This window comes from Coturnix japonica, chromosome 11 (genome assembly GCF_054131305.1).
Source record: "Coturnix japonica strain WE chromosome 11, WE-NBRP24, whole genome shotgun sequence".
Classification (NCBI taxonomy): Eukaryota; Metazoa; Chordata; class Aves; order Galliformes; family Phasianidae; genus Coturnix; species Coturnix japonica.
The window spans coordinates 5,963,064-5,975,207 of NC_140673.1; the positions used below are offsets into that span (position 1 = coordinate 5,963,064).

The 12,144-nt window shown below is 52.2% G+C and overlaps 2 protein-coding genes across 5 annotated transcripts in view; one reads left to right on the plus strand and one right to left on the minus strand.

Annotated features, from left to right (window-relative positions):
• RASAL2 (RAS protein activator like 2) overlaps positions 1 to 3,171 on the minus strand; it is a 138,530-nt gene extending 135,359 nt beyond the window's left edge. For all 3 annotated transcript variants that reach the window (XM_015869601.3, XM_015869600.3, XM_015869599.3), the window contains exon 1: positions 2,672 to 3,171. In XM_015869601.3, the coding sequence (XP_015725087.2) occupies positions 2,672 to 2,831 (160 nt within the window). In that variant the 5' untranslated portion in view covers positions 2,832 to 3,171. The remainder of the gene's footprint in view (positions 1 to 2,671) is intronic.
• Positions 3,172 to 6,429: 3,258 nt separating this feature from the next.
• Positions 6,430 to 11,430, plus strand: LOC107317300 (protein Cryzl2-like). Of its 2 annotated transcripts, none has more exons than XM_015869822.3 (10): positions 6,430 to 6,674; positions 7,119 to 7,242; positions 7,401 to 7,497; positions 8,153 to 8,211; positions 8,566 to 8,631; positions 8,800 to 8,909; positions 9,067 to 9,148; positions 9,595 to 9,776; positions 10,368 to 10,424; positions 11,200 to 11,430. In XM_015869822.3, the coding sequence occupies exons 1-10, from the start codon at positions 6,445 to 6,447 to the stop codon at positions 11,201 to 11,203; spliced, it is 1,011 nt and encodes a 336-aa protein (XP_015725308.2). In that variant the 5' UTR covers positions 6,430 to 6,444; the 3' UTR covers positions 11,204 to 11,430. The 2 variants fall into 2 exon arrangements, with proteins under 2 accessions (XP_015725308.2, XP_015725306.2); XM_015869820.3 differs by having other exon boundaries at positions 6,626 to 6,674; positions 10,196 to 10,424.
• The last annotated feature ends 714 nt before the right edge of the window (positions 11,431 to 12,144 follow it).

The window sequence follows — 12,144 nt, forward strand, 5'->3', positions numbered from 1 at the left end:
GAGGACAAGGTGATGAAAACACCCCCGTCTGATCTGCACTACAGTTTGTACAGCTACTATCGACTTTTAGCACCAGTGCTAAAATGGGAAGACATTTCTTAGCCCAGATAAGGCCACAGAGCAGCGCTGCCCACTCCCAGGATGAACACTGAAGAAGGAATGGTCTCTTGAACGTGCTATTTTCTACTTATTTCCACAACCCCTGCTTCAAAATCAGTCCCTTTAGTGCACGAGTGCTCACCGTGAGCTTAGAGCCAGAAGCAGATCTGACAGCCACCACTGCAGAAGTTTACAACCCTGTTTAGATGCAGACTGTAAGTTGGGCAAAATCTGATTCTGCCCCCATCACATGCAACATTTAACACCAATGCTGCAGCGCTAGCTTTATAATTCATTGTTACAAAATCCATGGGCGCTCAGTCAGCCGTACCAAGCGATATAATTGCTGTGTTTTCAGAGTTAGCACTGAGAAAGCTGTAAATCATTCATTCCCTCGTCTACCCCGAAACCAGTGCTAAAGAACAGAGAAAAAGACGTCCAGGCTTTGACTTAAAACACCGGTAGAGACTTTCAAGAGTCACTCTTCCCTTTTACAGAGGGAAAAAGCACAGTATTAATCCAGGCAACACAACCCCCTTCCCTCTCACCCACTCCACACATACAGTCAGCCTGAAGGAAGCTGTTACTCAGATCGCATTGATAGGTATTTTACACACAATTGTTGTGTGTCAAAACTAGTTGTTGGAAGCATCACCCAGTGACACTCACATGATTTGGCTTCATAAGTAACTAAACCTCTCACCATAACAAGCAAACGTGCTGTTCCCACTCACTGTTCAAACACCCTTGCAGGGGAAGCTGCCTGCTAAAAGCTCTGTCAGGAGGGAAACCATGTACTTGTGGTCTGATCACATTCCTGCTAATTCACCCAACCAGAAGGTGCAGGGGCCTCCAGAAAAACAGAATGGGAAAGCTACACTTTAACTACAGCAGCAGGAAATGCAAAAATAGCCCGACTGTGATTTAGATCTCGCAGTGAGGTCAGGCGGGACCTCAGTGTCACTCTGAAATCACATCCCAGACATGGCAAAGTCCTGCTGGACTCACATCATGGTCATGCTGCTGGTGAGCCACAAGAGGCGGGTAATGATGGTACTTTACTGCTCAGAGCTTTTCTCTCTGCTTACAGATGAAGTTTTACAGGCTCTGCAACTGGACCAGCTCCCCTCATGCCAGTAATTGCTGCCTCAGACAGATAGGAATGGGATGGTTCACTACTGCAGAACAGATGTACACAAATGAGAGGTCATTCCTAGATAGACACCAAACTCTCCTCCTCTAAAACAAGCCTTTCCGCAGCTCCTCAATCACCTTTCACATAGAACAACTCCATCACACAGTTGTCCACATCTCACGTGGAAAAGAAACACAACAGCATCAAAAGCTGCATATCTTGCTATGCCGGAAAATAGCTCTCATCTCTTCATGTCATATATTCCTTCTCTCCTCCGGCCATCCATGGTGAAATAATTAGTGTTAGTGCTCTCATTGTTTATCAGACAATGCAGACAATGAGGCTGAGCTTTCTGCCCCTGTTTTCTTTAGCTGTGCTGCTGTGGTTCCTCCAACAACTGCGTGGAGGCTTTACTTTTAATCCCATAAATAACACTTGTCACTCACAGGTCTGTAACCCGCATTTAGTTGTGCACAAACACGGTGCAATTTCAGTTCGATTCATTGTCTGCAAACTTATCCAGGACGACAAAAAAAGAAAAGGCGAGGAAGGAGGAAATACACACATCCTAGATAACATGACTGCAGCTTCAAGGGGAGGAGGGAGGGTGACACCACCACATCAGCTTCTACGCCGGGGAAAGAGATAATGAGTTGTTTTTAAACACAGACTGAGAATAATTAGCTACGGTCCTCGGGCTACGCGACGTTATTTTACATGCTTGAAGTCTACTGTGATTCTTACAGCCTTTGAGTTGGTCGCTCCATCACACGGGTGCCGTTCCGTTCATCTACACGTTGGTGTCAGCCCATGAGCCTGTCACAGTGTGCTCTCACTAACAGCACTGCTCCTTACCAACAGCACTGCTCCTCACCATCAGCACTGCTCCTCACCAACACCACTGCTCCTCACCAAGGCTCATTCTGAGCACGCTGCTGCTTCAGCCACCCAGGCAGGTAGGCCAGAGCCAGGCATCCCCAGCAAGTTCTCACTTTACCTTATGGAAACAGCTCCATGCGAACAAATAATCCAAAGACACTCGGGTTCTCCTGAGCCTTCAGACAGCAGCAGAGAGGTGGTTTTATGTTGTTTTTTTTGTTTGTTTTTAAAACAAAGGTTACATCTTAGACTGTAAGCATTGCGGACATCACAGCACTCAGGTCTAGGAGCTCAAGTGAAAGCCACGAGTCGGACGCTGCTTAAGACAAAACCAACCCAAACTTCCATCCGGAGGACCGAGCACAGAGCAGCACCAGCCCGGTCGTGGAGCAGGGGGCGGCGGGCCGGGCCGGAGGGCTGGGCTGGAGGGGAGGAGGACGCGGAACGGCCGAGGAGCACCGAAATCACGAGCGGGGATCGCCCAAAACTGAGGGAAAAGTTGGGCCCTCCGCGCAGACCCCGCCGCGATAGTCCGCACCGCCCCCCGGCGCCCCTTACCGTAGACGCGGACCCAGCCCTGCTGCTGGCACACCGAGTCCAGCAGGACGCGGTCCAACGCTCCGCCCGCCGCTTCCAGCTCGTCCGAGCCCAACTCCGGCTCCGCCAGCGCCTCGGCCGCCCAGGCCGCCGGCTCGCTCGCCGCGGGGGCCGCCTCCATGGCGAGGAGCGGGGCACCACCGCCGCCGCCGCCCGCGCTGCTGCCCGGCCGCGCCTCGCCTCAGCGCGGCTCCATCCCGCCCCTCGGCCGCCGCCGCCCGCCCCCTGCGTCAGCGCGACGGGAGGAGAAGGGGGAGGAGGCGGCCGCGCTCCGGAGCCGGGCAGGGAGCAGCGGGGGGACGGGTCCTCGAGAGGAGCAGCCGGATTCGGGCCTAAGCTGGGCTGCGAGGGGCCGCGTGCGGATGGAGCGCTGCGGGAATGGCGGCGGCTCCGCTCTGGAGGGGCCGCACCTCAGTGCTGTGTTCAGCTCTGGGTACCTCAGTGTGAGAAAGACATTGAGGTTCTGAGCCGTGTCCAGAGCTGTGTGGGGTGTGATGGGGAGAGGGGGAGGGAATGGGATGGGGCGGTGTGGGTAAAAGGAGCAAAGGGGAGACCTCATTGCTCTGTATAACAGCCTGAAAGGAGGCTGTGGTGAGGAGGGGTCGGCCTCTGCTCCTGGTAACAGCGATAGGATGAGAGGTGATGGATGGCATCAGGCTGTGCCAGGAGAGGTTCAGGTTGGGTATAAGGAACGTTCCCCCTCCAAAAGAGCAGTAAGGCACAAGCTGCCCACGGAGGTCGCTGTCCCATGTTGTTCAACCCGAGGGTAAGATATGGCACTGACGGATGCAATCAGAGCAGTCACTGGCATCAGTTGGACTTTTCAACCTTAATGACTCAGTGACCAGAGTAAGGCTCTGGGTCATGGATCCTGCTGTGTTTCAGATCATAACACCAAAACATGAGTTCCCAGGGAGGACAAGCAGCAGTTCAGCTTGCACTGGGCTCCCTCCCCTGCCCTGTGCCCAGCACTGATCGATACAAAGCAGGCAAGTTTGTCCAAGCACACAGATGCTGTGATTATCTCCATGGTGCGGAGATGATGTAGCAGCACAACCATCTCCCTGAAACAACATGCTAAGACCTGAAGCTTAGCACAGGCTGCCTCTAACAGCTCCTCTCTGTCCACAACTTCTGCATTCGTATAAAGATACAAATATTTTTGCCCTTATTCTGACACTTAAACAACACTGCCCTTGACACAGTCGTTCCCCAGCCATAAAGCTGCTCCAAGCCAGACCCGGCTCTCCCACATCCAGCCGTGCTGCTCGCTGTCCTGTTTCATTGTGAGCTACAATAAATAAGAGCACCCACACGGTGAGTTATACAGTAGCTTGGCTGCGAGCCGTGAGTTCCCTCTGATGAGGCTGTAACTCAGCTCTGTAGTGTGGCAGGATCACAACTCAAACCCAACAAGTTTGTGCTGGGTGTCAGAGCTGCAGGACTCACACAGTGGCAGTGAGCCCACTGGATGTGAATACCTCGTGTCCCATGTTCTTTCTACCACTGCTTGTACCCACTGCTGCTTATAATATACTCACCATAGAGATGTCCCAAAGACCCCAAGGACCCCACAGGGATGTCCCAAAGGGCCCCAAAGACCCCATAGAGACATCCCAAGGGACCCCAAAGACATTATCATTTAGTGGCCATAATCCAATTAACTTGTTGAGGTTTTCCCTCTGCCTTCCTCTGCAGCCCCATCCTCTCCTCCAGCCTGCCCTGAGCCTGCAGGGGCAGCTGCAGGGAAGTGGGGACGGAGCTGCTTGTGTTGCAGGGGAAGGATGTTGCTGTTGAGCTTCTGCCAAGAGAAAAACTGCTGAGTTTTAGGAGTTGCCACACGGAATTGGGATGACAGTTACACATGGGACAGCAGCGACTGGTTCTCATCAAGTAGGGTCTGCCACACTCCCAGTGAGACCCGAAAATGGACTCTCTGAAGTTCTGTGCTCCGTTGGGAAACAAAATCCATTCTTCTGCCTTGGTTTGGGGGCATGATAAGTGATAATAAATAGCAGAGATGACTAAAATAGGAAGGGTGACAGTAGCAAAAATAGATATATTTTGTAAATAAAGATATCCTGGAAACAGAGATGCCTGAGTTCCATGTGCATTGGTGCAGCTGTTCTGGCTTGGGGTCCTCACAGTCAGTGATGCAGCGGGTATCTGTGGAGGGAGCATGACAGTAACCCAAGTGCATGTGTAGGATTCCCTCTGTGAGAAGCAGAGCCACAAGCTGCTCCATAGCCCTCATGTTAACACACAGGCCCTGGTTAAACTGAAACCCTTGCTCAAACCCAAAGTGCTCAGCAAGCCAAGGAGCACAGAGAGGAACAGCCACATCCCAAGCGGACAGAAGGAAGCGCTTTCTCACGCAGCACATCATTACGTTCTGCAGCTTATTGCCACAGGATGTCATGGAGGCCAAAAGCATAAATGAATTCAAAGAAAAAAAAAAGAAAGGATTAGATGGATCCGTGCAGCCTCTGGCTCAGGAAGTCCCCCCGCCGCCGAGTGCCGGAAGCCGGGAGGAAGGCTTGCTTTGTGTGTTCCCTTTCCGAACCCCCTTTCCTAAGCATCTGCAGCTGGAGCAGCCAGGGTTGCTGCCCACATCCCACTGGACATTCCTTATGGGTGGAACCTCAGCTCTATTTGGTTCCCTTGGACCTGCTGTACCAACTTGTGGCAGGGCTGAGTGCCTGAATCTCTGTGGCAAAGCCCGTTTGGATGGGGATGGCAGACAGTGTGAACGCTGATAAAAAGAGAGGAGAAACAGCGTGGGGGAAGGTTAAATATTAAAGAACGTCCCTCCTTTATCTCGTGCCAGCTGCCCCCAGGATACGTGTGCGGATGTTGGGTTCCTACCTCGCTTTGAGCTTTGTGCTGCTTCAGCAAGATTCTAATTGTTCTATAATGGAGGAGAGGAATATCTGGTCCTGCTGCAGTGGGACAGTGTCCTCTGAAACACCAGGTGGCCCCAAAAATGGGCTTCTGAGAGCCTTTCCTGCCAATAGATGCCCATGGGAGGGAGAATGGAGCTGGAAAGCCATGCTGCAGCCATTTGGGCATTGTCCCTCTGATTTTAGGAGCATGGTGCCACTGGTTGGGTGCTCTGAAGATCTGAAAAACCCTGCAGCTGGTGTGAAAAGACATGGGGCTGGCAATGAAGAATACGGTCTTTAAGTGGCCTTTTTTGGAGCTGTTCCCATATTATCACCATTAGGCTGATAACCCCAGGCCGCTGGGAGGTGATGGCGATGGATGCTGTGATGACAGCTACGTGGGTCAGGGTTTGTCTTTGGGCTGCGAGGAATGAAGGATTTCTCCCTATTTTTCTTGTTGGATGACTTGAGAAGCGAATAACCTCTGGATTTGCCATCCATAGGAGCAAAGCCGTAGGGCTTCTCCCTCTGGGCTCCTATCTCATTGCTTCATCCATGCTTCTGCTGTGCTTCCGCTCCGTGCTGCCTAAAGCATCAGGTTCCTGCCCACGCTACTGGGCGCACAGCCGTGTGCCAATGCCCGGCGCTGGGGCTCCCTGGGGAGGCGGCTGGCTGCGAACAAAGGCCGTGCGGAGACACGCGTGGGCCGCTCCCACAGCCCCCATGCTGCTCTTAATTACGAGCTAAGCGGTGGCTAATAAAGACGAGGCAAGGCAAATAAATTGAGCCGCCGCTCTAATTAAGCGACGTGTAACGAGCCAGACCCATCTGTACGATAGATCACCGCGAGCCATGGAGATGGATGGAGGCTGCATCGCTCCGAGCAGGGCGCGCAGCGCTGCGCATCCCCTCACCCGACACGGCCACGATGCTGCCGGGCCGGCTCGGTACAGCCGGGCGCTGACACCTCCTTCATGGCCGGTACCAATCGCTGCCCAGCTCGGCCCGGCTCCGCCCCGGGCGGGCGGTACGCGGGGTCCGGAAGGCTGCGGGAGTGGCATGGCGGCGGCGGTGGGGTTACGGTGCAGCTGGGGGGGAGTGGGGCTGGCGCATTCCCTGCCCTTTCGCATCCATTTCTGAGTCGCTTTGCCTCCGTACCGCCCCCATTCCCCGTCAACTCTCTTCATCGTCTACCCCCCCCCACCCAGTCCCCACTTCCCTCCTTCCATTCCCAGTCCGTTCGTCTATAACTCCTTGTACTCCCTCGCATTCCCCATCTTTCCCCTTCCACCCCCGTCCGTTCCAAATCTAATTTCCACCCATCCCCGCTGTTTCCCATCCCCTTTTCCTTATCCACCCCACTCCATTTCTCCACCCTCCCAACTCCCAGTTCCCCCCGTCCCTCTCCCCATATCCCAATCCCCCCACAATCCCCATCCCTTTTTGCCCTCCCTGTCCTCCCAGTAGCAGCAAAGTGTTGGCATTCCCCACTCAAGCTGAACATTTCCCCTTCATTTGCCTTCCAGGCTCTGCACCCTGAGGCTGCCTGCCCAGCATGGTGCCCGGGGGTACCGAGCAGCCCTCTGCACACAGCTGGCACAACCCCTGCTGGTGCAGGACCTCCCGGCCCCTCGGCTGCAGCCACACCAGGTGTGTGAGGACCACCAGGCATCAAGGGGAAGATTGGCTCTGGGTCACTGGGCTGTGATACATGCATGTTGTGTGGTCTCCACCAGGCTGGGGTGTCTCTTTTAAATCTCTGCTCTTGGCTGAATGCAGGAGTTAATGTTTGGCCCCTTCTCTCGCAGGTCCGTGTGTCTGTCCATTACTGCGGGTTAAACTTTGCAGATATCTTGGCCTGCCAGGGGTTGTACCAGGAGAAACACGCTCTTCCGTTCACCCCTGGTGAGTCGGTGACCAGATGTCATAGGTGACTAAGTGTCACATCCTATGGGAATGAGCCACCCTTGAGGTTGGGGATGCTCCTGCCTGGAGCCCAGAGCTCTTGCAGCTCAGTGACTGCCACAAGCACAGGTACCAGCAGTGCCACTATAGCACCTGCACAGGGTCAGTCACTGCGCTGACGGCATCTCCTGTTCCCCTGCAGCATCTGTCCTCTGCAAAAATGCATCAGGATTCAGAATTATAAGGAATTCTTAACTAGAGGTGCTTGCTGTCTCTTGTGCTGATGCTGCCATCTTCTGTTCAGTTGGTGCTTTGCTGCTGAGAACTTCAAATGGTAGAATCTCTTGAGTTTGGAAAAGTCCTCTGAAATCATTATGTGCAGCTTCTGCATGGCCTGGCCCTGGGGCTGCTCCACCGGTGGGTGCTCAGCAGCCACTGCAGCAGAGCACAGGGGTGATTTCCTCACATTGCAATTATTACAGCTGATGCTTTGGGGGTACAGTGGTGCCTATTGCTGGGAGGTTCTCTCTCAAATTCCAGGTACTGGAAGCAAGAGCTGATGACCTGGGTCTGTTAACCAAGGGTGCTGCTAATTGTGGGTGTGAAGGTGGGCTTGTGTCAGCGTGTGCTGCATGTGCATGTACTTATCCTGCAGGAATGGAGTTTTCAGGGACTGTAAAGGAGACAGGAGAAAACGTCAGTGCTGTGAAGGAGGTGAGAACAACATGAGGATGTAGGGAAACACAGCGGGAGGAGGGAATAAATGCATGCAGTGCATGCAGTTAATGCAGTCACTGTTGGTAGACACAGCTTGTGCTGTTCACTATTCCTTAAGAAAACAAAATGCACAACTGAGAGGGGGCTGCACCATTTAGTAATGCTTACAAACAGGCAGCCCAGAGAGATGTTGGGGTCACCATCCCTAGAGGCTTTCAAGGGCTGTGGAATTAAGGGATGTGGTCAGGGGGTGCAGGTTGATGGTTGGACTAGATGATCTTAATGGTCTTTTCCAACCTTAAGGATTCTGTGATTTCTCTCCTGGTGCCCACACAGTGACTGTTCTTGCAGGGACAGAGGGTAATTGGTGCGACTGGTGTCAGCGCTATGGCAGAGGAGTGCATTGTTGATGAGAAGGTGAGAACACCAAGTATATGGGTTTCCCTCTGAGTTCAGCACTTCAGCTCTGCCACAGCTGCAGTGGGATACAGCATGCAGCTATGAGATACAAAACCCCTTTAAAATGAGTCCTTTTCACACGGTGAGCTCCAGTGATGCTGTCAGCCCGTTGAATCCCACATACAGGCACTGTGGCAGATCCCTGATAACGTGTCCAGTGAGGATGCAGCAGTGCTGCCTGTTGCTTACGGCACAGCCTGGCTGGCTCTGCACCACCGAGCACGTCTGCAGCCACGGTGAGCAGCTTCACTTTGGTTCAGCACAGCCCCCGGGGTGACTGGGACTCAGCATACCCTGATGTCAGTATGATCCCCATGCAGCTGAAATATTGCCCTATTAGGGAATGATGGGTATGTTTCTATTGTGCTTTCTCATTCTTTCTCTTCCTGCCAGGGAAACAGTGCTAGTGACAGCAGGAGCTGGAGCCACTGGCCTCGCCATCATTGATCTGGCTGTCAGCGTGTTCCAGGCAAAGGTACTGAGGCTTTGTCCTTTCCTCCTGTCCTCATGTGCTCCAGCCTTGGCAAGCAGGTAGCCTGGAGTCACAGTAATGCAGTGGCAGAGAACCAGGCCCAGGCATTTGCTGGGTCAGACACCAGCCCCACAATCCAGGTGCCACATGTCCTTCCTTTACCTCCATTATAAATCCCCATTGCCCCCATGGGCAGCATGAAGACCCTTTGCATCTGCCCCATGGGTCATCATTTCAGAAGAGGGTTAGAGGCTTAGGCGTTTTAGAAGTCCTGTTCCCAACTCCATGAAAATCATCACCTTAGTGTGCTTCTTTTGCTGCATGCAAGAAAATATTTGAATATTGAATATTTGAATATTGAAGGAGAAAGAGTGGGGTTTCCAACTCCAAACTGTTATTGTTTTTAATTAAAATAAGCATACCTAGAGGCTGAGCACCTTTCCTCTCAGGTGATAGCAGCAGCTGGCAGTGACCCCAAGTGCCAACTGGTCCTGGAAAATGGGGCAAGCCACGCAGTGAACTACAGCCAGAACAGTCTCAGGGAGCAGGTGGCAGCACTCACAGGTGGCAGAGGGGTCGACGTGGCCATCGAAGCTGTTGGTGGGGACATCTTCAAGGCTGCTCTGCGGAGGTGAGTGAAAGTGAGAAGTGATGCTATTGGCACGTCTTGAGCAAGGTGATGCTAACCCACCAGGCTCTGCCTTCCCCAACTGGTGGTGGAGGCAAAGATCATAGAAGAGAGACCATAGAATCATTAAGGTTGGGAAATACCTGTAAGATCATCCAGTCAGACCCCAACCCATCCCCACCGTGCCCACTGACCACGTCCCTCAGTGCCACACCTCCACAGTTCTTGAACACCTCCAGGGACAGTGACTCCACCACCTCTTTGGGCAGCCTGTGCCAAAATCTCACCAGTCTGAGTAGAAACTTTTCCTAATATCTAAGCTGGAGGCTGAATAAGATGCATTTGTTCAGCCCCACATGGCCAGGTTAGCATATGTTGCCTTGGGATGAGGTTTCAAATGTCTGTCACTTGTTTTCCTGCAGTTTGGCTTGGGAGGGCAGGATTGTGGTGATGGGTTTTGCTGGAGGGAAAATCCCCTCAATTCCTGCCAACCTACTGCTCCTGAAGAACGTGTCAGCCATGGGAGTGTACTGGGGTCGGTACCAGCAGGAGGATTTCCCCCTTTTCTCCTCTGCCATGTCCTCCCTTCTTCAGTATTGCCAGGAAAGAAAGATCCATCCGCGCATTGGAGCGGTCTTCAAGCTGGAAGAGGTACACATGGCTCAGAACTGTTGCCAAGGCCTTTTTACGGGGGCAGAAATAGGTTTGTGTGTGCAGTTAGACCCCTGGCACAGAAAACGCAGAAGCCCTAAAATCCAAAAATACTAAATCAAGAAATCCCATTTTCCCTCACCCTTTTTAATCTTCTTCCATTGGGTTTCAGCCAGGGAGACGTTAACTTCTGGTTTGCTACTGCAAGGCTGGAATTGGAGTGTGCTCAATGGGGAAATCATAAAAACACACACTCATACACCAAAGAGTTTGTGGTCTTAAAGAGTAATGTACTGGGATAATATCTTAGAAGGGGATTAGTGGGTTGTGATGTGCCTTCATTTGCATCTCCTCCCCCCAAACACCTCTGAAGGTGCTCAGAACACTTTTTTTCCACCCCTGATGTGATGGTGTTTCAAGCCTTAAATAACAGCTCCTTAGAAATGCTTATGTAGCCCCTATCCAGTAAATCCAGGGATGCAAGATGGAGGAATACCCAGGAGCTTGCTGGCTCCTGAGTTATTTCAATCCCAGCATTGAATCCCAAGGACAGAAAGCCCAGGCTCAGATGGAAATCATGAGCTCTTTGTTCACACCAAGCAAAACATTACAGCCTATTGTACCCACGTAAAGCTAAACCAAGGGTCTGGTTGTATTAACTTCTTACTGAGTGAATAACACTGCAAGCATGACAACACAGCAACTACTTCCACATGTTCTGCACCTCCTGCCCTGATGACCATCCCCATAAGCACTCAGGGCTTTGTGCCTGCAGGTAAATGAAGCCTTCAACCACGTGCTTCAGCGTAAGTCCACTGGGAAGGTCATCATCTCCATGAAGTAAGAGGGCTGTGAGGGATTTCTCGCATGGCTGTGCATATGGTCAACTGGAGGACCCTCAGCCAACCTCATGCCTGTCCTGCATCACCACATGGCTATAGGAGCAGTCATTTTTACGAAGCTATCTGGCCTTCCAAAATCATCAATAAAGTTGCATGGCACACTATATCTGACCCAGCAGTATTTCTGGGGGCAAAGAGTCTCAGGGTTTGTCTGGATGTAAGCTGGATTCTTGCACAGCCTGTGCAGCAGTAAGCTGTGAGCAACTCCAGCCCTATTGGGAACAGCTGATATTCCTATATTGGTTGCTGTATGGGAAACTGGTAATCAGAGCCTGAACCTCTGATTAATCAGCTGAGGCAAGTGTGGGGTCAGCTGTGGGAGCACAGGTGAGAGTAATTTAGCTGATGGAGCTTGACTACATCTCCTCTAGACCTCATTTAAGGACTGACCATCAGAAAGGCAGCATCTCTTGGAGATTGCTCCTTGGTGGAGATTGCCTCAGTAGTTCCCTGCAGACCAAAGGCTTCCATATGGGTAAGTTTTCCTTGTAAATAACCTTCTGGGTATTTACAATTACCATCTTTCATTATTTGCTACCATACAGCATCTTAATGGAACATTTGGGTTTGAAGGGAAGAGCAGTGGGGAAGACCTGGGGGTGAAGCACAGAGCAGTGGCTGCTCCCTCTGTCTGCCCTGTCAGGTGCCCCTGTCTGCTCCTGACCCCACATCAGCTGGCTCAGTCCCAGGAGAGTGATCACAGTCCCAATTACCTCCATACACACTGAGGCAAACAAAAGCAACCCAAAACTCTAGTAACAAGCAGGCTGCGATCTTTGAGGCTTAACAAGAGAGACTTGAGCTTTAATGGACTGCAG